General features: G+C 32.3%; 4 protein-coding genes across 4 annotated transcripts; 2 read left to right on the forward strand and 2 right to left on the reverse strand.

Annotated features, from left to right (window-relative positions):
- Nucleotides 1–566: 566 nt before the first annotated feature.
- Nucleotides 567–2,820, reverse strand: HELRODRAFT_170411 (hypothetical protein; the record flags this gene model as incomplete). Its single annotated transcript, XM_009016241.1, has 4 exons — nt 567–2,171; nt 2,270–2,321; nt 2,476–2,557; nt 2,652–2,820. 4 exons carry the CDS (start codon nt 2,818–2,820, stop codon nt 567–569), a joined length of 1,908 nt encoding a protein of 635 aa, XP_009014489.1.
- A 7,223-nt stretch (nt 2,821–10,043) lies between these two features.
- Nucleotides 10,044–11,794, reverse strand: HELRODRAFT_76450 (hypothetical protein; the record flags this gene model as incomplete). Its single annotated transcript, XM_009016242.1, has 3 exons — nt 10,044–10,189; nt 11,115–11,279; nt 11,665–11,794. Coding segments are annotated over 3 exons (441 nt in total), but the record flags the coding sequence as incomplete, so codon positions are not given.
- A 935-nt stretch (nt 11,795–12,729) lies between these two features.
- Nucleotides 12,730–13,897, forward strand: HELRODRAFT_170413 (hypothetical protein; the record flags this gene model as incomplete). Its single annotated transcript, XM_009016243.1, has 2 exons — nt 12,730–13,752; nt 13,880–13,897. The coding sequence occupies 2 exons, from the start codon at nt 12,730–12,732 to the stop codon at nt 13,895–13,897; spliced, it is 1,041 nt and encodes a 346-aa protein (XP_009014491.1).
- Nucleotides 13,898–20,351: 6,454 nt separating this feature from the next.
- HELRODRAFT_170414 (hypothetical protein) lies at nt 20,352–24,431 on the forward strand (the record flags this gene model as incomplete). Its single annotated transcript, XM_009016244.1, has 4 exons — nt 20,352–20,355; nt 21,575–22,269; nt 22,998–23,048; nt 24,246–24,431. 4 exons carry the CDS (start codon nt 20,352–20,354, stop codon nt 24,429–24,431), a joined length of 936 nt encoding a protein of 311 aa, XP_009014492.1.
- Between the last annotated feature and the right edge of the window lie 2,326 nt (nt 24,432–26,757).

Here is a 26,757-nt window from a genome sequence, read left to right on the forward strand (position 1 = left end):
ACAGTTGTATATAACGTATTCAAGTAGATATTTAACTATGCGCTCGCACTTGAGACGTGATGGATTTGTCAGAAAACGTAAGCTGGCTAGCTACTCTCGAGATTGAAAAGCACTTTAATTTGGCCTCATGAGGATAAAAATATTTTAAAATTTTATTTTAATTCAAGAATTCGTCGCAGAAGAAAATTATGTCACTTGGATGAAAATTTTTAAAAATAAGTTACTCTTATTGTGGTATATGAAATAGAGAAATACCCACCCAGTGTGTTTGAGTGCAGAGACAAGTAGGCAAACGTACACACACACATACGTGTCCATTCTTACCAAGAATTATAAATCAATCAACTAATTTGAAAGCAGGAAATTAACATTAAAAGTTTAAAAAATTACCTCTTTTGAATTGTTAGTTTGAGTGTCTAAATTTTGATGAACTTTGGGTGATATAAAACCTTCGATGCTATGGTTAGTTTACTTACAAATGAAGGATTAGTTCTATAAACACCTGGGGAATGAATCGCGTAAACAGGCTGAGATAATTTTTTATTGGGGATTTTAAGGAGGGTATTTCAAAGTTTGGCTTCTGACAACAACTTTTCGCTTTTCACCAAATTGAAATGCCGTTTACTGCTAGTTTTCGACAGATTGTTGTAGTGCTTCGACCCGATGTTTAAACTCTTGCCAACATTTTTTGCAGATTTCAATGAAGTCAACCCTCCATCAGATAGTTTGTTACTATTATTCATTGTAATTCCTATTCTGAGTTCATTGCCGATGAACGATTTCATGCCAGTGCTTTCACTATTTGTACGTGAATCGGCAAAACTTTGTAATCTGGTATTATTTGCTTTAGCTGATGAGCTTTGTGGCTTAGAAATCTGTTTGGAGCCAGAAAATTTAGATAAAGTTCCAAAAATTATTTTGTTTTCACAATCATTGTTTTTTACGATCAGTGGTATTTCACTGAAATTTGAAACTGAATCTCTAAAACTTTTTTCAGAAATGTAACTAGAATTTCGTTCAGGTTTAGTTGATGACAAAACAATCGATGCTGAAATTTGACTTGAACCTGGTGAACTTGCTCTTCTTCTTCTCCTTCTACTCTTTTTTCTCATATTTCCATTATTCAACGATTCTGTTAAACCAGTAGAAGTTTTTACTTTGCTCTGATTAAAAACTTTTGCATCAAATTCTTCCGAGTCAACGGGAGGTACAATTTGAGAAGGTAATTCAATTGGACTTCTCAATATCATTTCAGTTTTATATCTGTCGCTTTCTGATTGTTTAATTTTGTCGTTTGAATCTATGGGAATTTTCAATATAATTCCAGTTTTGAATCCATCACTGTCGAATTTTGGAACTTTGGTATCTCCAATATTTTTCACTATATACATATCAGTTTTTTTTTTAACCAAACTATGTTTTTTCCTAAGAATTTTTAAAACCTGGGATGCTTTTTGATGAAGGCTTTGTGATAAAAGATTTGTTGGAGTAATTCTTTTTAATGATTTGTCAACATTTTTTGTATCCTTCTCTTCCAAATTTTTTTCTGATACTAATTTCATTTTCGCCTGATCAAATGCGCTCGATACTTTTTTTCTTGGTTGTTCTAATTTTGAATCAATAATTTCTTTACATGGTTTCAAAGTTGGAGCAGATTGAACAATGTTTTTGAATTTGGATGTTTGTAATGTTTTTGGTAACATATTATCTTTAACTTTCAGCGATCCTGCAAATTCTTGGTTTTTTATTATTTTTTTAACTTTTTTCTCATTTTCTTTATCGGCAACTTTTTGCAAAACAACGCTCGAAGAATCACTCATGCTGGATGTTGAACTGGAAATTTCACTTGCACTGCTACTTCTAACGGAAAAAGGCCTAAGACGCTTGGATCCAGCAGTCAAATCAGAAATAGTCGAATCTGACTTTGATTTTAAAAGAATTGGTTGGAATTCATGATCTATTTTATGTGGAGCATTAAGTTTTTTCTTTGAACGTTTTGCATTACTGTCCAGCAACTTATATTTCTCCATTACTTTTTTCTCTTTCAACCTTCGTTTCGTCCTTTCTTTCTTCTTTTTAGCCAGCTTGTCTTCATCTTCCGATTGCCTCTTACCGTGTTTGGAAGCACTTGACCGTTTTTTTTCCGCTTGAATTTCTTTTTTTAGCAATTTCTGTTAAATCAATTTAAACTTTTATTTAATACAAACTTAAAAAGTTGAACAGTATTTAATAAATTCATGCTTCCAATGAAAGTTTAATAAAAAGGTACTTTTTCGGGGGCTGCTTGTTTTTTCTTGGTGCAAAACCAGTAGACCAAACAGCTGAATTGATATAAATTAATATTTTATAAAACCTCAATCATCTTAACAAAAATATTTAAAGTTAATAATCGTCAAGAAGATATGCAAATATTAAATTTTTGAAAAAGTTCCATCATGTACAAAGAAGTCGCAACTAAACATTTTTAACAATAACCCGATAACTTGGGGAAGAACAGCTACGGCGATACAGACAGATATCACAATATAATCAATATAAACTTTAGGTTCAGGTTCAGCTTCAAAACATTAAATTACAATTTTTTTAATAAATTTTATATGTCTTAAATACGCACACGCACATACAAACACACACACACATGTCTATCTGACCTGTAGTTTCAGTCATTACTACGCCATTTATCTGATCACTATGAAACTTTATGCGGTCGTCATCAACACTTGATAGATGGCCTACGGAAAAGAAAATCTCATAAAAAGTTTCGCGATTTACGACACTGTAGAAAGTGAGTAAATCACACGCACATCGAAACAACAACATGTTTTGTTTTATTCGCTTATTTATCCATTCGACCAATGAGATTCAAAATATTAGATGTAAACAAGACGTCACGATAACATAATGTAAACAAAGCAACACAAAAGTAAACAAGATAATAGCGCTCTCGATGTTTATTTACACTTAACTATGAAAATTCTTTTTTATAACTTGTTTTTTTTTATTATTATTTTTTATTTTACAGCAAAGCGTGGCGGGTAAGCTGGTACTATATTTATATACATACGTACACGTACTGCTCTGCCATCTAGGGTAACAGTTCAAATTGCCACATAAATCTATTTATACAATTTAAATAGACGTGATTTGACCAAATCTTTTAATCAGTTGAATAAAATATTAAACATAAAACAAATATATGTTTTCCGATTAACATCTCTTTTTTATAAAATTGTTATAACTAATTATTTTATATTTTTAAGTATATTCTAAACTTTTCAAATTCTTATTCTAATTCACTAAGAAAAAATTTTGACGATCAATTACCCAACTGGCATACCAAAACCTATAAAAACAGTTCGATACCTTTCGGTGTAGAATAATTTATAATCAAATTTAATTCTCTCTAATTAAAAATAAATTCCTTAAGTTTAATACATTTCATAATCATGGACAGAAATTTAAATTGAAAAAATTGTTTAGAATTTAAACTTTGAATTGTGTCAGTTGTACGGAAACCAACATGAAAATGCTCCGGTGGATGCAACGAATTAGTCTGAAGGACCACATCAAATCTACCGAAATCCTGCGTCGTGCTGGTTTAGATGATATAAAGGACGAATGCCGGCAACACCGTCTGCGGTGGTTTGGTCATGTCAAACGAAGTAGAAACAGTGCCATAACTTCTCATGCAGATGTTGAAGTACCTGGCACACGTCCCAAAGGCCATCCAAAGAAGTCCTGGTTGCAAACAATTGAGCAAGACATGAAAGCTCTAAATTTAAATGAAATGGATACAACTGATCGTCTAATTTGGCGCAAAAAGTTTATGGCAAAGAAAACAACGTCCTACCTCGGGGAACCGGGTCTCTGGACGCAAAACGAAGATTGATTGATTGTACGGAAACATTCAAATACCATTTCACCGGTTGATTGTTGATCGCAGAGCTGAAATTTTATTTTACTATTACGTTGATCCTGTCGGCGAATGAGATTGTATGTGAATGAAAGATTGAATGAATGAATGAACGAACGAACAAACGTAAGGACGGATGAATAATTTCCAATGCGGCCCTCACAGCAAAGTTTTCTTACCTCCGACATACATGCATCATACATAAATATTTATCCTCAAAATGCTTATTTAGGAAATAGCGGATGCGAATAATGAGCAGCGTGGATGCGGGCGGTTGCGGACTTTAACTCTGCGGGTGAGGGCAATTTGGAAAATTTTTCTCTGCTTGGGACTCTAATAGCAAGCCTATGAATGAATTGACGCGGTGATTTGATGTGGCCACACCACACACAACCATGACCCACCGAACAATCAGTGGTGTCTGATTGTGATAAATTTAGCAGATCAAATATTATCTTAGAAAAATTTTAGTAGCACATTTACCGAAGCGCTTTTAATTTTGTTTTAATTTTGTGTTGACGCGCCGTTGCAATGATCTTTCCACAATGTCTACTAATTTGGCAACAAATAAACTTTTTAGCCACGAAGACTGTTCATCAACTTTAAACAACATACATGCAGATGTACTATGCTATTTTATCAACATTTACTTGTTATTAAAAAAAATTGAAAAATTTATGTCTTTTGAATTGTTATCTAAAGTAGCATTGTTTAAAATTTTGATGAACTTTGAACAAGATTAATTATTCCACGAAAACAAAAAACGTAATTAACAAAGTTGCTAGTAGAGATAGGATTAAAAAAAATTAAAGCTCGGTTTCGAGGTGTCTGCTTGTAAGTTTATATACATCTCGTCTACTTTTACTTTCATTGGCGTTGAAGTTTGTTTTCGAAATGTCTTTTGTTGAAAGCAAAAAATTTGATTTTATTGGTCGTGTCGCTGGTGGAGAAATTCTTTCCGATGATGTGGATGTGTGTGCTAGCGGTATATAACAATTCGCGTTAGTGCTAGTTCCGGAACGTCTTGAAAACTTCATTTTATTTGGATGAAATTTTGTACTACTGATTGTGGGTGATATCAAATCTCCAATGCCACCACCACCAGTTCGCGTTTTTGATAAATTCTTGATGGTTGGTTTACTTACAAATGAAGGATTAGTTCGATAAACACTTGGCAAATGATTAGCGTCGACAGGCTGAGATAATTTTTCAAAATGAGAATTTTTGTAAGTGTATTTTAAAATTTGGCTTTTATCAACAAATTTTCGCTTTTTTATCAAATTGAAATGTCTTGCAATGTTATTTTTCGTCCGATTGTTGTAGTGTTTGGACCCGATGTTTAAACTCTTGTCAATGTTTTTTACGGCATTCAATGAAGTCAACCCTCCATCAGATAGTTTGTTACGATTATTCATTGTAATTCCTCTTCTGAATTCATTGCTGGTCAACGATTTCATGCCAGTGCTTTCAGTATTTGTACGTGAATCGGTGAAACTTTTTAATCCGGTTTTACTCGGTTCAGCTGATGAGCTTTGCAGCTTAGAAATCTGTCTGGAGCCAGAAGATTTTGATAAACTTTCTGAAATTATTCTGCCTTTAGAATCATCGCTTCTTCCGATCAGTGGTATTTCACTGTTATCTCTTGAAATAAGACTTGTAACTGAATTTCTGAAACTATTCTCGGTAACGTAATCTAAATTTGGTTCAGGTTTTGTTGCTGAAAAAGCACTCGATGTTGAAATTTGACTTGAACCTGGTGAACTAGCTCTTTTTTTTCTCCTCCTTCTTTCACTGTTATCTCTTGAAATAAGACTTGTAACTGAATTTCTAAAACTATTCTCAGTAACGTAATCTAAATTTGGTTCAGGTTTTGTTGCTGAAAAAGCACTCAATGTTGAAATTTGACTTGAACCTGGTGAACTTGCTCTTTTTCTTCTCCTCCTTCTCAGATTTCTGTCTTTCAATCCTAGTTTAAAATGTACATTTTCGGAATATATTGATGAATCAATAGAAGTTTTTTCTTTGCTCTGATCCAAATTTTTTGCATCAAATTCTGCCGAATCAACGAGAAGTACAATTTGTGAACTTGATTTAACTGGACTCCTCAACGTCATTCTAGTTAGATAAATGTCGCTTTCTGGTTGTTTAATTTTGACATTTGGTAATTCAATGGGAGTTTTCATAATAATTCCAGTTTGAAATCCATCACTTTCCAATTGTGGAACCTTGATATCTCCGACCAAACTAGGTTTTTTCTCAAATGTTTTGGAAATCTGGGATGTTTCCTGGTGAAGGCTTGGTGATGGAAGATTTGTTGGAGGAATACTTTTTAATGATTTGTCAGCATCTTTTGTATCTTTTCCTTCCAAATTTTTCTCTGATTCTAATTTCATTTTTGCCTGATCTAATGCGCTCGATAATTTTGTTCTTGATTGTTTTAATTTTGAATCAGTTATTTCTTTACTTGGTTTCAAAGTAGCCGCAGATTGAACAACTTTTTTAGATTCGGATGTCTGTAGAGTTTTTGAATGCGAGCCTGCTAATTTTTGATTTTTTATTATTTCTTTAACCTTTTTCTCATCTAGTTTATCGGCAACTTTCTGCATAACAACGCTCGAGGAATCACTCATACTGGATGTTGGACTAGAAATTTCACTTGCACTGCTACTTCCAATAGAGGAACTGAAAAGCGTGGATCCAGAAGACAAATCTGAAATAGTCGAACCGGAACTTGATTTTTGAGAAACTGGTAATCCTTGTCTCTTTAAAAACGATTTATTTTTTTCTTTCTGCGCCATCTTTATTTTATTATCCAATAAAACTTTGCGAACTGGTTTGAATTCATGCTTTACTCTATGTAGAGCTTTGAGTTCTTTTTTCCATCGTTTAGCATCACTGTCCAGCAATTTATCCGCCCCCTTCACTGTGTAATCTTCCATTGCTTTCTCTTCTTTCAACCTTCGTTTCTTCCTTTCTTCTTCCTCTTTAGCAAGCGTTTCTTCATCTTCCGACTGACTCTCTCCGTGTTTGGGAGCACTTAACAGTTTTTCTTCCTCTTGAATTTCTTTTTTTAGCAATCTCTGTTGAATTAATTTAAACTTTTATTTAATAAAAACTGAAAAAATTGAACAGTATTTAATAAATTTACGCCTCCAAGTCCAATGATAGTTCAATAAAAAGTTACCTTTTCATGGACTGCTTGTTTTTTCTTTGTACAATACCAGTAAGCCAAACAGCTGAATTGATACAAGTAACTATTTAAAAAAACCTCAACCACATAGGCAACAATTTTTAAAGTGAATTGTCAACAAGACGATAAGCAGATAAGATAAATCGCAACGAACATTTTAATACTAACCCGATAACTTGAAGGAGAATAGCTACGGCGATGCAGCAAAATATGAGAACATAATCAACAGAAGTTCCAAGGTCCCGATCAGGTTCACCTTCAAAAAATGTAAATAAGTTTTCTAGCAAATTACATACATACATGCATATAAATATACATACATATAATTAAAAAGTATGTACCAGTAGATAAATAAATGAATGAAAGTTTAAATAAGTAAAGAAGAGGCAGTAGGCAGGCAAGCAAGCACTAACGAACGCAGGTGGCTTGTGCATGTGCAGTTGGGAGACATCGGCAGTAGTAGGATCCTATGGTGTTGATGCAGGCTGATTGGCTGTAATCACACGTAGCTGTCAGTTCTTTGCACTCGTCCACGTCTGTTTATAACCATCACGAAAGAAGCATTTTTTAACTTAAGAAAAATGAATTTCCGTTTATTATTGTAAATCTGCGACAATAATAAACAACCCTCGCATTCAACTGCTGAATCAACTTTTGAAACGTATCCTGTGGCACAGACGCATTTGTAGGAGCCAGGCGTGTTCAAGCAGGAAGATGTTACGTGATCACAAAACACTATGCTGCCTCTACATTCGTCAATATCTGAAATACATTGCATACACCGATACGTAATAAACATCGAACAGATGATATTAAGCGAATAATTATGCCAATAGAATGGTTACTGTTAATCTCTCATAATGTATTCATTACTCAGTGTTATTAAGGACGTAACACTGAAAATTTGAATATGTATGAACCAACGCATCTTTGTGTAATATAGGTGGAGATGATTTCTTTGCCTTCACACCTGGTCACTGCGACAAATGCCTTAAACTATTTCATGATACCTCATTTCGCCGTCCAATACAGAAAATAAAAGTTTGATGGTAGAAAGAAACTGGATAGTAGAAAACTGTTGAGTGTGCGTGCATGAAATGTTGAACAAGGCAGGCAATTAAAAGTAATAAAGTTTTAACAATTAATATAGAAAGAGCAAAACTCCAACAAACGTTTTATTAAACAAATGTTATACTTGACGTAAATACATATTTGGCCATTTTGGGAAAACTATTGAGCATTTAAACAAGGCATAAAAAATTGAAATATTATGCAATCTTATTTCTATAGAACTTTAAAAAATATAGGTGAATAAGAAGTAAGAATAGAAGAAGAAGAAATTGTAGAGGAATAGGAACAACTCTCACTGACCTACCGACGCATGTCTGCCCGTCCTTCATCTCATGGAAGCCAGGTTTGCACCTGCAGACGTAACTACCTGCCGTGTTCACGCACGCTGTCGACGTTCTGTCGCATTTGTCTGCCTTCGTCACGCATTCATCGATGTCTGCACTCAACAACCATTGGAAAAAAAACAATTCATTTTCAAAATTAAGACAAATTTAATCTCCAAATGTTATTTTATAAAGAGCATTCAGTGAAACAAATGAAGTAGACTGAAATTAGTTTAAAAATATTTTTTACAAACGTAAAATAACGGCAGTTAAATATAAATTTTATATAAATCGCCTATAGAATAAATTTTGGAATTGTTGGCCAATGGCAACTTATGTCCTTAATAAATAATAGTTGAGTTCAACATCAAACCTTGGCAGATATGGAAAGACTTGGTTATGTTTTCAAAGCCAGAGTTGCACTTGCAATGGAAGGAGCCGTACGTGTTGACGCAAATCGCTGATTTGACGTCGCATACATTTTCTACTGTTTGGCATTCATCCAGGTCTGATGAAAAAAATTAATCATATTTAAATTATATTAATTATATTTAATTAATTATAATGAATCACATTGACGAAGTTATCATCATGCCATCACACTATTGTAATCATCACATCATCGTTTGAACATCGCCAAAAATATTCATCATATCAAAACGAAACGAAATTGTCGCCATAATAACACCTAGCCCTCCCCTACCTTCACACGTAAAGCCAGCGTCGTTGATGTTGGTGAAGCCTTTGACACAGGTGCAGTAGTAACTACCTAGCAACAAATGACACACGTCACATAACACGCCACACAACATGACATAAAAAAAACATAACTGGCGAGAAAGAAAAGTATTTTTGCCCCAATAAAAAATATTAAAACTCAATCTAAAATCAAAATACAACACGACATAAGTCACGCATTAAGCTAGATGTAATTGAAAATTCTTAAATAACTTGATTGAATTCAGATTGTGCAAGCGTTATTGGCCTTATCATAATTTTATAACTATAATAAACAAATACTACTAAATGAGCATTACTTAAAATCTCGTTCTTAAATCTGACAGCATACTGAAAAGATTGCGATATTGATATTAATGGATATATCATAAAAAGTAAAGTTTACTCACCAGGTGTATTACGGCATTCAGTCGTCTCCAGGTCGCATTTGTTTAGGTCTTTCAGTAAACATTCATCTATATCTTTGCATGATATCATATATATATTTTCACCAATATATATGAATATATATATATATATATATATATTATATATATATCACATTAGGTCATAATGACGCAACCACTTTATAACGTACGCAATAGGCAATTATTTATTTTTATAAATGACCAGAATAACTTGTCAGCAGCAAACTTTTTAACCTTTGATCATTAATAGTCTAATGTACTTACATTAAGACATAATGATATTTTGAATTTTAAGTTGTAAAAATTAATGAAGCAAAAAAAACTTGGACAGGAATGCGCATAAATATCTTATTAGACCGTACGAGTTAACGATCCATAAGTTGCATCGTCGTAAGATTAGTTTAAATTTGTTGAAACAAACCCTGGCAGTCAAGTTCGGAGAATGGTTTGAAGCCAGTCCTGCAGAGGCATTGGTAGCCCCCGAAAGAATTGACGCAGTGAGTCGATATTGGATCACAGCCATGACCCACCAAACATTCGTTGATGTCTGATGATGATGATGGAGTTAACGGGTAAAATTACTAAAATTTTATCTTAGAAAACTTTTAGTAGCATTTGATTTTGTCAGCGCAATTCATTTTGGAAAATGCAAAGCTGTTGTCTAAATATTTTCTATTAATTTGGTTACAAATCAGCTTTTCTGCCACACAACCTACGTGTTCATACTTTTGTGCACATAAGTCATGTTTGAGTTTCAGACAGACAACATTCGAACCAGGTGATGGCGCAATAACTACACGAGGTATGGCACTTCTACCGTCTGAGCTAACTCAACGATTGTAAGACTATTTATGATCGTATATGTGAGATGTATAAATAAAAAGAAGATGGATCACATTTGAGTAAGCCCTTTACAAACGAAACGTTTGCGTATCAGCAAGTTAGGGCAGAATAAAACACGCACGCACATTCCGTTAAAGTTCAAACACGTTAGTTAATTTAATTATATTGAGATTAAGTGGCTATGTAACGCAAACAATAAATAAATAGAAGTTTTATTAATAATTAATTAATTAACGATATCGACCTTCACATTTGTCGATATTTTTTTGTGATTTCATGAACCTGTCCTTACACCGGCAGTAATATGAGCCCTCTGTGTTGATGCATTCTGAGGTGGTGGTTGGGTCACAGGGTTTCTTGTAATGGCACTCGTTAAAATCTGGGGTGTGTGTTGTAATGGCTTCAACAAACGTGAAAAGTCGTCCATGTGTTATAAATATTCACGAAAGAAGTTGAGTTCAGACCAGTTTGCATGCAAAAAAACTTCACAAAATCACTAATCAATCTATAAATAAGTATGACAGTGTTTCAACGACTTAAGCAAGAATCAAGAAATCAATGGAAGATGCGTTAACAAAGCACAACAATCCAACAATTCAGCAGACCAAATGAACAAATTGAACCACGACCTTCGCACATATCTGGCGATTTGGACTTGTTATAGTAGCCAACACTACATCTGCAATGGTAACTTCCAAACGTGTTGACGCATTTTGTTGAAGGCGTGTAACATTTGTTGATGCCTGCGCATTCGTCGATGTCTGGCGAGGCAGAAATTTCAAAATTAATTTCATCTTAAGTGGGCCATTTTAGCTAATAAAATTTTACTTCGTTATAAACAATACGTTGAATGACTAAATTAAATATTTAGAACTTAAACTTATCAAAGCCAAAGAATGAATGAATGATTAAGTGAGTGAGTGAGTGAGTGAGTGAGTGAGTGAGTGAGTGAGTGAGTGAGTGAGTGAGTGAGTGAGTGAGTGAGTGAGTGAGTGAGTGAATGAATGACTGATTGATTAATTGAATAAATAATTTAATCTGAATGATTGATTGAATTATTTAATGAATGATTGATTGAACAAATGAATGAACAAAAACACACAAACAAACAAACATATGAACGAACCAATGAACGAACAAATGAACGAATGAATGAATATCACAATCGGAAACCTTCACAGATGAGTTTGTTGCTGGATATATGTTGGAATCCTACCTTACAAACACATCTGTAGGAGCCGATGATGTTTTCGCAGTAACTCGTCTGTTTGTCACACTTGTCTATTTTCAGTGCGCATTCATTTATGTCTGCTCATTTTTTTTAAAATAAGTTTATTCTACTATATATGAATATGAATGTGGTAAGTAATTTATATTATAATAATATAATTATAATTATTATAATTACTATTTATATTACTACTATTATGATATATTAAAATTAAATAGTAAAAATAAAATAAAAAGTTAACAACTCATTCTCACCTTGTGAAGAACCCAACCTATGGAAAAGAAATGATATAATCGTTAGAATGACAAAATTTTTAATGTTCATGGTCCAACAAGAGTCGATATGAAAAAAGACTTATTCAGTTTCATCGTTTATTCCTAATTGTTAGTTAACACTTGCTTCTGTTTTTGTTTACGAATTCAAAATTCAAAACATTATAACAACGTCATAGTTAAAAGTTAACATTTTTCTTAAAATAATATTGCTGTCATAACTGAAAACTTCTAGACTCGTATACTTGGAATACAATTGCAGAGAAACTCCGAACTTTATTTAATGATAATTATAGTCTGTTTAAAAAACTAACTATTTTCGTTTTATAGATATGACAATATCTCAATCAAGCAAGAAACTTCAATTGATTTTTTAATATGGATAAATAAAACTGTAAATTAGCAGTTTGTTGGTGTTTTATTTAACAATTTGATTGAGAGAGAGGAATCTTTAATGTGATTGCATAACAACGAGCATCCCTTTAATGCAAATGCAATCCAGGTGCATGGCTGAAATAAATTGAACTCTCCGGCACATCACTGGTAGGCATTTAAAAAGCGCTCAAATCAAAATTAACTTTCTCCTCATTCACGCCAATGTTAGAGATATATTAGAGGCTAGTTAAACCGTAGGCTGTGAGCTGATAATTTCGCATTAATTTCATTTTTCGTGTTTTTTCTATTTAAAAAAATTAATTTTCGCAAAAATTTTAGGAACTTAAATATCTGTTTAAAACTAAAATGGAGCGCATTAAAGAAAATTTGGGGAAAAATAAACAAAAAAAGTCAACAGGTGGTAGGCGGAGATCCAAATCTTCTAACATGATAGATTTCAATCTGGCCGATTCAGAGAAACAAAAAACACCCGAAAATAAGAAAACATTTTTACAACGGTCTTCAAGTTTCTTGAGCAAATTAGGCAGAAGTTTGAGTCCTCGTGGAAGGGATAATGATTTAAGGAGTTCTGGTAGTCCGAGTGCCGGTGAGCAAAGCTCTGGTGGTGGTAGCTCATTGGATTCGACAACAGTGATAGCAAATGCTTCAGCCGACCCTGATTCTTGGCTCAACAAAAATGATTCTCCAAATGTAAAAAATAATGGGGGCCTCAAAGCAGAAAGATCGAGATTGCTGTCTCCTAAATTTTTTAAAAGCCACAAATCAAAATCCAGCAAGGCAGCAAGTAAATCTCAGAAAAATAATGAAATCGGTTATGTGGATTGCTCTGATGAGTTGAATGAATTAAAAATTTTCAAGTCGACCAGAAGTTATTTTCCATCTTTAATATCACCCCCAAGAGACGATTTTGCATTCCAAAACTCAGATGATAATGATGTCATTCAAAATGGGAATTTGATCATGGAAAATTTTGATGGTTTACAAGAAGATGTGATATGTAACAACAATGCAGTGTTTCCAATGGACGTTGAAGAGGAACCAGTAGAATATGAACATTGCAATGACCACAAGATTGATGCCAATGTGGTTATAAAAAATCCATCATTCTCCGACCACCGACAGCCACAAACTTCATTCAACATCAACAGACAACCCACACCTAACAGCAATATCGTGTTCAGACACGTGATTGGTGGCCGACTTAGCGACATATCTGAAGAGTCGTGCGTTAGCGATGTGAGGATGTCGTCAAATCCTTCCATGGATGTCATCAAAGAAGTCGATGACATCGGTTGGCAGGTACAGGAGGAAACACTTGTGCAGAATGATGTCGATGACGATGATGAGGATGAGGGTGAAGAAAGGAAAGTTAGCTCATTTGCATCAGGTCTGATTCCCATAATGTTACATTATTACTTTTCAGTTCATTTTATTTTATTTCATTGCATGTAATTTATTATTTCAAACTTTCAATTGGCTGAATTTTATTTTCCAGCCTGCATTAAATAAATAAATAATTAAATAAGTGAATAAACACTCATCTGCTGTTTAACTTGATTTATCACTTTGGGAGATTGAAAGTTTTAAATTATGCTTATATGTTTGTATATACATACATTACATAGGCAGTTGTGTTTCATGTTTCACATAGGCAGTTATACACACATATTTACTTTGTGTTTTACATATATATCATGTATTGAATATCATTGTTTTAAAGGCAGAATAAACAACAACATAGAAAGTTATTTATATTTTATTATATGATGTAACTGATTGATTCATTCATGCCCAGCTTATGATTTTGCATTTTATGATTCATGTGCAAATTTTATGTTTGTGTGGTGTGTGTGTGTGTGTGTGTGGTGTTGAGTTTTGTGTGTTGTTATGTGTGTTGCATGCATGAATGAATGTTTAACACTATCAACAACCACAAAAACTCATGAGAACTGGAAACTGTTTCACACATGTCTCACATACACCTTGCTCACTCTAGCACACAAGAAAATCGCGCCAAACAACGTACATAATACATTCGAAACACACACACACACTTACACACATGCTTAATGTGTGTTTTGTTTGAACATTTAGTGTTCTGCACAATTGTGCTGTGCAATGAAAGAGTTCTTTAATTTGTTGTGTGTTGTTTTTTGTGCCATTGTCATTGTTTGCATGCAAACGTGTAAGTTTCCATTCCATTCCACGAGTGGGTTTGCGTGCGTGTGCATGTGTGCACGTCATCATAGGTTTCCCTAGAAGAAACCACATACAAATTTTGAATGCTTTCAGCTTTCATTTCATGCCAGTTAACCTCTTGACCTCAAATTGGTGAGGTTGAATTGGGTATTTAGTTTTTCTTTTTAACCCTATTCATTAATGCCCACACACTTACACACACACAAACAAACACACACACGCGCACACATACCCAATGAGTAAATACATACACATACATTTTACATTATTAATTGTTGAGTTTATACTGCATGCTCATGTTTGCGTTAGTGTTTGGATACTGATAACTAAACATTTGTAAATACATACACTATCACACGTGTGTATGTGCGTGTGTTTGTGTATGTGCGTGTGTGTGTGTGTTTGTGTATGTGCCAACGAACACGTGTGTGCGGTGTAATTTTGTGTGTTCTTAATAATCTGCCTAACCTTTCTGTGTTTGTGTATGAACTTTTCTATCTGCTCTGCCTGTCATTTCAATTATCTTCATGATCGTGTTCGCCGGCTGACACACCACAATGTTAACAAACCCATGGGCTGTCTGTCTGCTCATCTACCTATATGTATGTATATGTACTGTTGTTTGTACGTGTGTTTTTGGGTGTTTTTTTCAAATCTTTAAATCTGATTATGCTTGTGACATTTTCTTTATGTATGTTTATACATATTCATTCATTGTCGAGTTTTGCATTTGGTTCCATGTATTTTTTCGCCATGTTTGTTTAGACAGTTTGTATTTGCATCAAGTTCAATGAACATTTTATGATCACCAATGTGTTGTCATTGTTGTATTTGTTTTTCACTGTGATTTAAGGCTGAGAAATATGGTGATGTTTGATGGGGGAGATGTTTTCTGAATGGTGAAGATAAGAGAGTTTCATCGTGAAAGGAAGATAATCATGATTGTGATGAGATGATGTTAGTGAAAACTGTTTAATTGTTTTGAGTGAATGAGTTAATAAATAAGTAAATTTACTGATTGATTGAATAAATGAATGATTGAATTAATGATTGAATGAATAAATGAATGAATGAGTGAATGAATGAGAGAGTGATTTAGTACATTTCTCAGTTGTTGAGTAGAATGTTTTATTGTCGTAAAAGCTGTTACATTACAAGGCTATTAAAGTGATTCCATGTTTTTGTTTATATTCACATCACATTTAAGAGTGCCATGTACACTCTGGAGATTTGAATTAGATGTGGAGAGAGAGAGAGAGAGAGTTTGTGTGTGTGTGTGTGTGGGTGTGTGTGTGTTATGTGTCTTTTTTATAGCTGTTATTTTTCTTTTATTATCATCGATGTTATCACTCTTTTTAATGATGTTCATGTTATCTTTTCATGTATTTTGCATTATAGTGTCATGTCATTTTAGGTAAGGTGTCAATTTCTTGCTTGTTAGGACTTTATTGCTATTGTTGGTTTCGTTTTGTTTTGTTACTTTTGTGGTTGTTGTTGTTATTATTATTGTTATTTTTATTATTGAGACTGTTTTTGTTATTCTTGTTGTTGCGTTGTGTTTATTATCACCAATTTGTTTTGCCTTTAATATTTTTGTTTGATTTCTAATGCGTATGTTAATTTTGTGGAAGTTAATGTTTCTTTGATTGCTATTGTAGTTATTTATAACAATAACAACAATAATAATTATTATTATTATTTTGTTGTTGTTGATGTTGCTCACATTTGTTACAGTTTAACAATGGAATAATGACAGCACTTAATAGCCATTAAAGGCAGAGGGTGGTGACTTGACACTGTTATCATTAACATCATTACTTCTGCTGTTCTTATCATCATCACCATCATCATCGTCACCGTTTAGTATCTTGCTTGGATTTTACTCTACCTACTATTACTGATACTGCTGCTGCTGCTTTTACTACTACTACTGCTGATGTTGCTACAACTGCTGCTGCTATGGTCGCTGCTGTTACTGATACTACTACTACTACTACTACTCTTGTCATTATTACTACTAATATTACTGTTATTATTTATATTTTTGTGTTGTTATTATTATTATTATACTTTTAAGATATTTAAAGAAGAAAATTTTTAAAATGTTATCAATCACTGACATCAGGGCAAATACTTTTTGCTATATTTGCATCTCTCTTCATAACATTTGCAATAAATATTATTATCTCGGGTTCTCTCTCCACTAACAGTCAATACCTACACAGGAAAACAACATAAGCTACTTAAATAATTTAAATAATATTTTCTCTCAAAATGCCAACTGGACAAACGTCTAATCCAAACCCATTTACAACAAAATACAACACAGATCAATAACTCTTTAAGTTATCGCAATATTGATAATGCAATAAAATTAACAACAGCATTACAACAAAAACAATCAGACAAGACGTACAACTATTGTAGATACAGTTACAATCACACAGTCATTCATACAACGACAACAACAGCAGCAGCAGCAACAACAACAACAACAGTACTACTACAAAGTACTTACAAGTACCTTCAATCATAGTTAACGTCCATGAGTCACTGGATGACTTTACATTAACGACATTATGCAGATCAACAAAATTATACAATATTGTATATATGTATATACGCGCACATGCACACACACACACACACACACACACACACACACACATATATATATATATATATATATATATATGCATATACGCGCACATGCATGTATATGTATAATGTTGAGCTATTATAAATTGTCCTCTTATGTCCTTACGGTATGTTTATGTTATGTTTATGTTATATTATGTTATGTTATAGTATGGTATGGTATGGTATGAGTTTTATAGCGGTTGGTTAGAGATGTTTAATTTTTGGTTTAACTGTGCTTGTGTTGGGGTTATTTTATGTTTATTTCACCATTTCCTTTGTTAGGCTAATGATGTGCGTGGTTACTGCCATACTGGAGTGTACTACTATACCGCCCTGTTCAACACTACTACATATATCGCTACTGCTACTTCTAGTAATATTACTTATTATATTGATAAACGTTTATGATAAATACAAACAAAGATGCCTAAACCAATAATCACTGATGACACAACATTAATACTCTCTCATCTACTTTGTGACATTTTGTCTTAAACACACAAACACACACAAGCGCATGCATTCACAAACATACATGCATACATGCATACATACATACATACATGCATTCATTGATTCATACAAACATACTGACACATCGCTTGACACACACACACACACACACACACACTTTACATTACAACAATGCATATGGTGCTTACATATCTTAGTGTTGTAGAGAGTTGTACCATGGCTGAAAAACGTGCGTATGTGTGTGTGCTAGAAAACAACACGTACACAACACACTTATTTATGTACATATATATATTTGAGTGTGTGTTGCATGCCTTTATTGTTATGTATGTCATTTGTTGTTTTCCTGAGTATGTATGTGTATAACTATGCATATTTGTTTGTAGGTATGAATGCAAGTTTGTATTCATATATGCGTGTTTGGGTATATCTATCTTTGTATGAATGCTCGTATGTGTATATATGTATGTATGCATGTATATAGGTGTGTATGTTTGTTTGTATGCGTGTCTGTATGTATGTGATACTAATATTGAGATATCATTGTTGTTTATCATTCTTATATACATCACATTATATTTTTATGTAATTTTAAAAATTATTGTTTGCATATTTGCATCTAATTTGACTCTTGTGTGTGTATGTATATTGAGGCTAATATCTTGTGTATATAATTGTCCTTTGATGTGTGTGTTTCTGTTTTTTTGTATCTGTATGTATATACATATATATTATATATATACATACATACATATAGTATAATATCATATTTTGTATTGTTGATGAAGCTTCATTCCTTCTCCTTCTTTAACGTGGAAGCTTCATTCCTTTTCCTTCATTCCTATTTGATGATGGTTACATTTAATGACAATGATGTTATTGATGTTTTAGGTGTATTGCTGTTGTTGTTCTCTAAGTACATATGCATGTTCGTGTGCTTAATTTGTTCTCTGTATTATGCACCGATTGCACTTGTTTTGTGTGCCGTGCATGTGATATATGTTTTTATGTATGTTTTTTTTGTACGTACACGTTAATGTATGTATGTTTGTATTTTTGTTTATATTTGTATATGTATGTATAATGTTTGTTTGTATGTAATTGTATATCTATGTGTGCATGATGTACGTATACATGTATACGTGCATGTGATATTTATGAATGCATGTGCTGGGATATGTACGTGCATTGATATAATGATGCATGGATATATATAGGTATGTATGTGTGCATAGGTATGCGTGTATGTATATGCAGATAATGTATGTGATGGTAGTTGCTGTCCCTTTGTTTCCCGCAGTTGTTTTATTGTTGGATGCGCTGATTCCTTAATTCGTCCGTTGTACAGTTCAGTTATGTTGTGTTGCCTTACGTTACGTTACGTTACGTTACGCAATGTGACGTTTTACAGATCTTCAACACATGACGTTATTTTGTAATGTTCTGTGTCATTATGGTGTGATTCTACGTGTTCTTCTATCGTAATATTGTGTGTTGTTGTATTGTAATGTTGTTATTTTGGTAGTTGCAGGTTTCATGTTGTCTTGTAAAGTGCTGTTGTTGTTAGATTTTGCTATGGTGTTGTGTTTGCTTGTCGTTATCTTTGGTGAAATGTTTTTGAAGAATTTTCATAGCATCAAGCATAATGCATTAAACATTTAAGATACATACATAAAACGCGCAACTCATGCATGCATAGATTTAAACACACATCCATAGGTGCATGCATTCATACACACATGCATACGTTGATACAAAATATACAAACAAATATTCATAATAACAATTATCAAACCGAATCTGTTTATATTCATTTTATATAGGCATATGTATTCAAGTTATTTATTCTTCTATTAATTGCTCATTGATTTATCTTGCTTCTTATACACAAACATACATACATCAAACACACAGACACGCATATGTAAACACATACATTTGTGTGTGTGTGTATATTGGTTTTTATACATCGTTTGAACTAATTTTGCTACCTGGTTTATCTCAGGCACGTAATAATAATAACAATAATAACAATAGCAGTACTAATTATTAAGTAAATTATTTTATAAACTGTTAATAATACTACTTATAACAACGTTATTAATATAAAGAAGAAGAAGAAATCCATCTTAATAATAATTATAATGATAAATCAGTTATGTGGCAAATATACCATACATACAATACAATACATACATTGTATTTAACTTGTTATAGGTAGGAATGGTGGAAATTGAATAAACTTGTTAGCAGTGTTTCTCTTTATATATTTCTACATGTTGTTAGTTGTTGTTGTTGTTGATGCAGTTGCCGTTATCGTTGTTGCTATCGTTGCTGATGTTATTGCTGTTATTGTTTGTTGTTGTTATTACTGTTAGTTACTGTTTACCTTAGATTTGTATAGATATGTATAAATTTAATTATAATTAATTCTAACTTTAAGATGATAAGTTACTAGCTTTTTTTTATTGACGGTAATAATTGTTTTCCATGATTGATTGGTTAATTAGTTAGTTAATTAATTAATTAAATTATTTATTTTTTATAGAACGAGGTTAATAATAAAAAAAATAATTAAATAGCTATATTGTTATTAAGCTTATTAAATTTTTTAAGTTTTGACTTATAATAGGTTAATTAAATCTCATGTAAAAATGGGTTAGTTTATGCTTACATGTAAGTTAATTAGTTAACTAGATAATTAATTAACCGCTTAGTTAGTCATTTAATGAAATAATTTTATTGATTGCAATGTTATGTGATAAACTGGTCGCGGGTTAGCATTGTTAATATCATAATTATTTCTTTTTTTTAAATATTATTTTTCTATTTTTTATTGATTTTATGTTATGTTTCTATGCATTTTAAAGACAATTATTGTCTTTATGTGTTAATTTTCATTCTTAATTTTACTTCAAACGCATTTTGTTATATTAAACAATAGCCCTGGTGTTTTTAACTGATAAATTTTTAATTTGTGTATAACCAAAATGATTATAGTTGTATGGTTTTTGGATTAATGCTCTTTATAATTTAATTATCTTTAATTGTTTGGTTAATGATATTAAACTTTTATAATAATAATAATAATAATTATTATTATTATTTAATGTTTGAAAATTTTATTTGTATTTCTGCGTGATCTTTTTTTTTCTCTAAATAAATTTTCCATTCTTATTCTTAGTTTTCCTTTTATCCATTCATTCATTCATTCATTCATTCATTCATTCATTCATTCATTCATACGTTCGTTGGCATATTCTTTTTATCTGCTTATGGGCCAGCAGTGCTACAAATAGCTTGATAAAGAATGTGATGATAAACATGTGTCTAGTTCTGGACCATATTCTACTTCCTTCTTATTTTTCCCTGTCATTTCTCTCTTTCTCCTTTCTCTCTCTTTTTCTTTTTTTCAATTTTTCTTTTCTTTATATCTCTATTTTTGCTTTTTGTTTATCTTTGCCTTCTTTCCTTATTCAAGTTTTTTTTGTTTTACATATTTATTCTGCAAAGTTCTGCCTTATAAACATTTTTTTCGCACTTAATTATTTTCATAAGTTTTTCACTAACTCAACTCCAGTATTGATGTGTTGTGTATAAATTATTTTGTGTGTGTTGTGTATTGTGTGTGTGTGTGAGTGTGTGTGTGTGAGTGTGTGTGTGTGAGTGTGTGTATGTGATTTAGAGTAAGAGAGTAAGATAATAATGTTGATGATGAAATGGACGGATAATATTATTATCATTTTTTCCCTCCATGATGGTTTCGATCGAAGTTTTATTTTTTATTCGTCGACATTACATGCTGCATATTTCATGAAATTATTTCCTTCTTTGTTTTTAAACTCGCGTCATTCACTCTCATCACTTCTACCAACAGCTACATCAGCTTTCACTGCTAGGACATCGAGACGTCAACAGCCTAATGGCCGACGACAGCAGCAATTGCAGCAGCAACAACAACAACAACTAAAATTGCATCAACAACAGCAGCCACACCAGCAACAACAACAACTAAAATGGCATCAACAACAACAACCGCAGCAGCAGCAACAACAACAGCAACGTCAACTGTTTTCTTCAAACAGTGACTCAACTTTAATGCACAACAACAGTGGTACAAGTAGTGGCAGTCAAGCGACGAACACCTCACACCTCAGCAGTAATAGCAATAGCAGTGTCAGTAATGCTAATAAAAACGTCGACAAGCGTTACAATTCCAGCGGTAATGTGCCTGCTGTAAATAATAAAACAAACAGCCTGTTCAATCATCTTGCCACTACTACTACTCAACAAAATTGCAATTCAAAGAGAACGAAAATCTCCGTGCAACGTACGAAACAGCAACATTCGACAAGCAACCAGCTACAAATTAATGGCATGCCACATTCAACAAGCAACCAGCAACCAGTTAATGGCATGCAACATTCAACAAACTGCCTGCACCATCAACAAAACTGCCAACATCGTTTGCAACAACAACACCACAAACAACAACAACAATATCAGCAGCAGCAGCAACAACAGCTACTACATCATCAGCAACATCAATTGCAACAGCCACAACAACGTGGGGTGAGTATTATAAATTCTACATTTATAAAAAAAATCATCTAAATTGTTATTTTCTTGTGTATATAAATATCTTTTTCTAAGTTCCTCAGTATTAATAAAATTATTTGCTTGTTATTTGTTTTCCCAACATTTCTACTTGTTTTTATTAATATAATTCCATGTAAGTGTGTCACTACTTTTGATAACCATTTGCCTGGTATAAGTATTGTGTAAGAGATATATATATATATATATATCTGTGTGTGTGTGTGTGTGTGTGTGTGCTTGCGTGTTTATAAGCATGTTTCAAAGCCAGTTCAGTTCCTTCCTTCGAAAGATGTTGCATTATTTATGAGCTTAATGATGATTCCCAATACATAGCTGAGCGCACATGTGACAGAGGATGGAGAAATTGACACCGTGCTAATATCAATGATGTTGAAGCAGTATTATTTATCTATCTCTGTACTAATTAATTTGCTTCTTATTAGTTTTATTTCATTTACTGAGTTAGCTTAGTCTGTAGAAGTGGCATACCTTGCACTGCCATTACGCGTTAGCATGGTTCGAAGGCTGCCTGAAACTGACAGGCCATCGTGCGCGTTCATTTAGTATGTAGTAATGTTTTTATGTGCGTCATAATAAATTTTATTATTTTTATTGTTATATTTGACAATTTTATGTTACAATTATATTAAATAATAACATTATATTATTTAATAATTTTTTACATTTATATTTTTTTATAGAACCATAGCTCTAGACTCACGTCCTTTAGATCTAGTGTCTCCGAATTGAAGGTTCGTTTCATTTGCATGTTGGCTTTTTTTTATATAATATAAATAATATAATATAAGTTTAATATAATAATATTATTATAAATAATATAATTATTATTATAAATAATATAAGTTTAATATAACAAAATGACAAAATAACATTTCTTATTATCATTGCAGGTTGCAACAACAACAATAACAACAGCAATAATAATAATGATAATAATGATAACAATAATAATAATAATGATAATTATATAAAAAATTATATATAAAAATATTAATAATGATAACAAAAAAAGCGATCAAACAGAATTCTTATTTGCATTACATTTTCAGATCTGATTTTTTGGCAACTAGAGTAACAGGAGTACTAACATTTTTTGCTGATTCTATCACATTTTTATTATTATAATATATTGGTCTGTATTTTGACTGAATGCATTCTTTTGGCAAAAAATTTGATCTTTGAATTTTCAATTGGATTGATTTTTTTTTATGAAACCTACAATTGAGTTTTATGTTTAAAAATGTTTTCTGATAGGAAAATTTCTTCAAATAGAATGAAAGAAATTTATAATTTACAAAGATATTTTTATTTTATAAGAAATTCTAAAACAATACTTCATATTAGAAGCAAAACTTGATGCTTAAGCTAAAACGTTATGTGCTATGGTAAGAAAAAGTTAAGAATATTTGTTTTGTTTGTTGCAGTTTCAATTGTATGCACCAATAACATGTGTCTGTTTTTTCTTTGTTATAAGCAGAACTGCAGTTTGATGAGTTTGTGTTTGATTTTATAAGTTGTGCGTGTGTGTGCGTTTAGTTGTGTGTGTGGTATGTGTATGTGTATATTTGTGTGTGGTGTGTGTATGTGTATGTGTGTGTGTGTATATATTTGTGTGTGGTGTGTGTATGTGTGTGTGAGTGAATACATGTCTTAACGTGCTGCGAATAAAGTTAAAGTGCGTGTGTAAGTATATTGTATGTGTATATATGTACAGTTGTATTTTTGTTTAATACATAAATTTCAAATTAGATTGTCACAGTCGATAAACAAAAAATACAAAAAGCTTAAAATGAAGGTGTAAATTTTATCCAATGAAAAAAAGCTATAAAACACTATTTCAGTTTTCTTTTCAGCTTTTCTGATATAACATTGAAGATAAGCATACAAGCAGGCATACACACACCACACACACACACACACATACACAGGCGCACACAAACACATTATATTGCATATTTAAATTCATACCTATTTACGTCATTAAGATCTATCTCTGTTTAACTATAAATATAAATATTTATGTTCTAAATGTAATAAGGTTTTGGACTCTTCTTCAAACTTATAAGCCAAAAAATTTCAAATCTGTAACCTCTATAACTCAATCATTTGATTGAAATCTTACAAATCCTCTACATTTATTTGCTATTTATTAATAACTGAATAAACGTTTTATAAAGGCGCATATGCCTGGAAGTGCAAATTTGCTTATATATTTATGGATGGCCAGTATGGACATATATATTGTCCATCGGTAGCAAAAAATACTGGACCTTGTATTGCATTAAGTTACACATGTATATATGTATTATGTATGCGTGTGCTTTATTTTATATGTATGCTTGTGCGTTTGTATGTATGTGTGTGTGTGTGTGTGCCTGTATGTATGTAAGTATGATGTATATATATGTGTATGTATGTATGTATGTGTATGTATATATGTATATAATCATTCACTCTCAGCACTCCTTTATTGCAAAATGTCCTCATTGTCTTTGCTGTGTGCGTGCGTAAGGGCTTCTGCGTGCGTGCGTGCATGCGCGTGTGCGTATTTGATTGCTTGGATGCATGCGTGCATCCATTGAGGCAGTATTTGTAAGATAGAGATGAAGATGTCTCATTTTCTTTGATGTTCCTCTCAACTGTTATTTTGATTTAATAATTATTTTCTCAAATAATAATTAAAATAATAATATTATTGTTATTACTAATATTAATAACACGGGTTATTAATAAGGTTTATTTTCTTCTTGCGGCTAATTAATTACAAATGTACAATTTTGGTGATAATTACATTTTTACGCTGGTTTTCTTTTAATTTTTTAGCATCAAAATTAATTTTCATATATGTTTAATGATAGAAATAGTTTATACAACAATTTGAACAAATTAATTATAGATTGATTACTTACTTAATTAATCAATTAATTAGTTTAATATATTATTCATTTATTTGTAACCGTTTTTAATATAGTAATTTGCTCGCTTATCAATAACAATTAAAGTTTCCGAATTGGATACTATTATATATGGGAAGATGTTCTGTTCGTTCATACTTATCAGTAATATGCGATATCTTTCTTAAAAAGTTAACATGTGTAAGTTTATATAAGTCGTCACCATAATCATCGTCATCATTGTTATCATTACCATCTTTCATCATATGGCATATTTTTATCATAACATTATGGCGCCATCGTGGTCATTATCAACTTCATCATCATCTTACACCATCTTCTTCGTAATACCATCCACCATCATCTTTATGATATCATCCTCCTCCATTTTATCACCACGACCATCACCGTTGTCATCGTCATCATCTGCTTCGTTGTCATCTTATGGTATCATTGTTATCGTCGTTATCATTATCGTCTCCTTCGTCATATAGTCATCGTCATCATCATCACTGTTTGCATTCTTCAATTACGTTTATTATCACTCCTTACTGCTCTTGTGTGGAGATGTTTGTAAAAGTTTTAATTAAATCTAGGCGAGATTTCAATTGTTATGCAAATTTGTATTATGCAAATTATTTGTTTCACGGTGTAACAATCTAATTGCACGTGTTTGTAATGTAATTTAATGATGGATGTAAACAATAGAATGCAATTATCTTATTTATTTCTTCTGTGCGTGCGTACACATGTGTTTTGTGTATTATGTATCTATGTGTGTGTGTGTGTTCTGTTGTGTGACAATTTTGTACATAAGTGTGTGTGTATGGGTCTATGTGTTGTTCATGTGTTTGAGTGTGTCATCATTTCATGAACTCAATAATTTCTAATGAACCTGCTTATGTGTATCAATTTGATGTATGTGTATGTACCGTATGTCATACATGTATTATATTAGCGTCAGTGTTGATGCCAATTACTCAGATTAGAGTGATGTCGTTGTTGGCAATTATTCGATATGTGATAACGATGGTGATAACGACCCTGATGATGGTAATGATGATGGTACTGATGGTGATGATGATGGTGGTGGTACTGAAAAAGATGATGATGGTGGTACTGAAAAAGATGATGATGATATCTATATATTTCTTTATTAAGTGAGTCTCCTTGAATCATTCCACTTCTGTTTGCCTTGCATTTAATATCTTTTTAATTGTTTACACTTTACATCATGATATGTTTGTGTAGGAATGCACATGGGGCCCCTATCACGCTCGCGCACACACATACACGAACACACACACAAATAAATACACACACACAAATTCACACACTCGCATACGCATGCATGTTTGTCCCATCGTTTTATTATTTGTTTTGAAGTTGTCTGTGTACGAAAGTAAAGGAATAATGCGTGTATGTGTGTTTGTGTACGTGCGTATTCACTCACGCTCACATCACTGATATAATGTAGAACATTTTTTTACCACTTCAAATGTGGTTTTACTTACGTGTTTTTTAATTTATATATTAAAATGTTTTT

The sequence above is a fragment of the Helobdella robusta genome (genome assembly GCF_000326865.2).
Source record: "Helobdella robusta unplaced genomic scaffold HELROscaffold_18, whole genome shotgun sequence".
NCBI lineage: Eukaryota > Metazoa > Annelida > Clitellata > Rhynchobdellida > Glossiphoniidae > Helobdella > Helobdella robusta.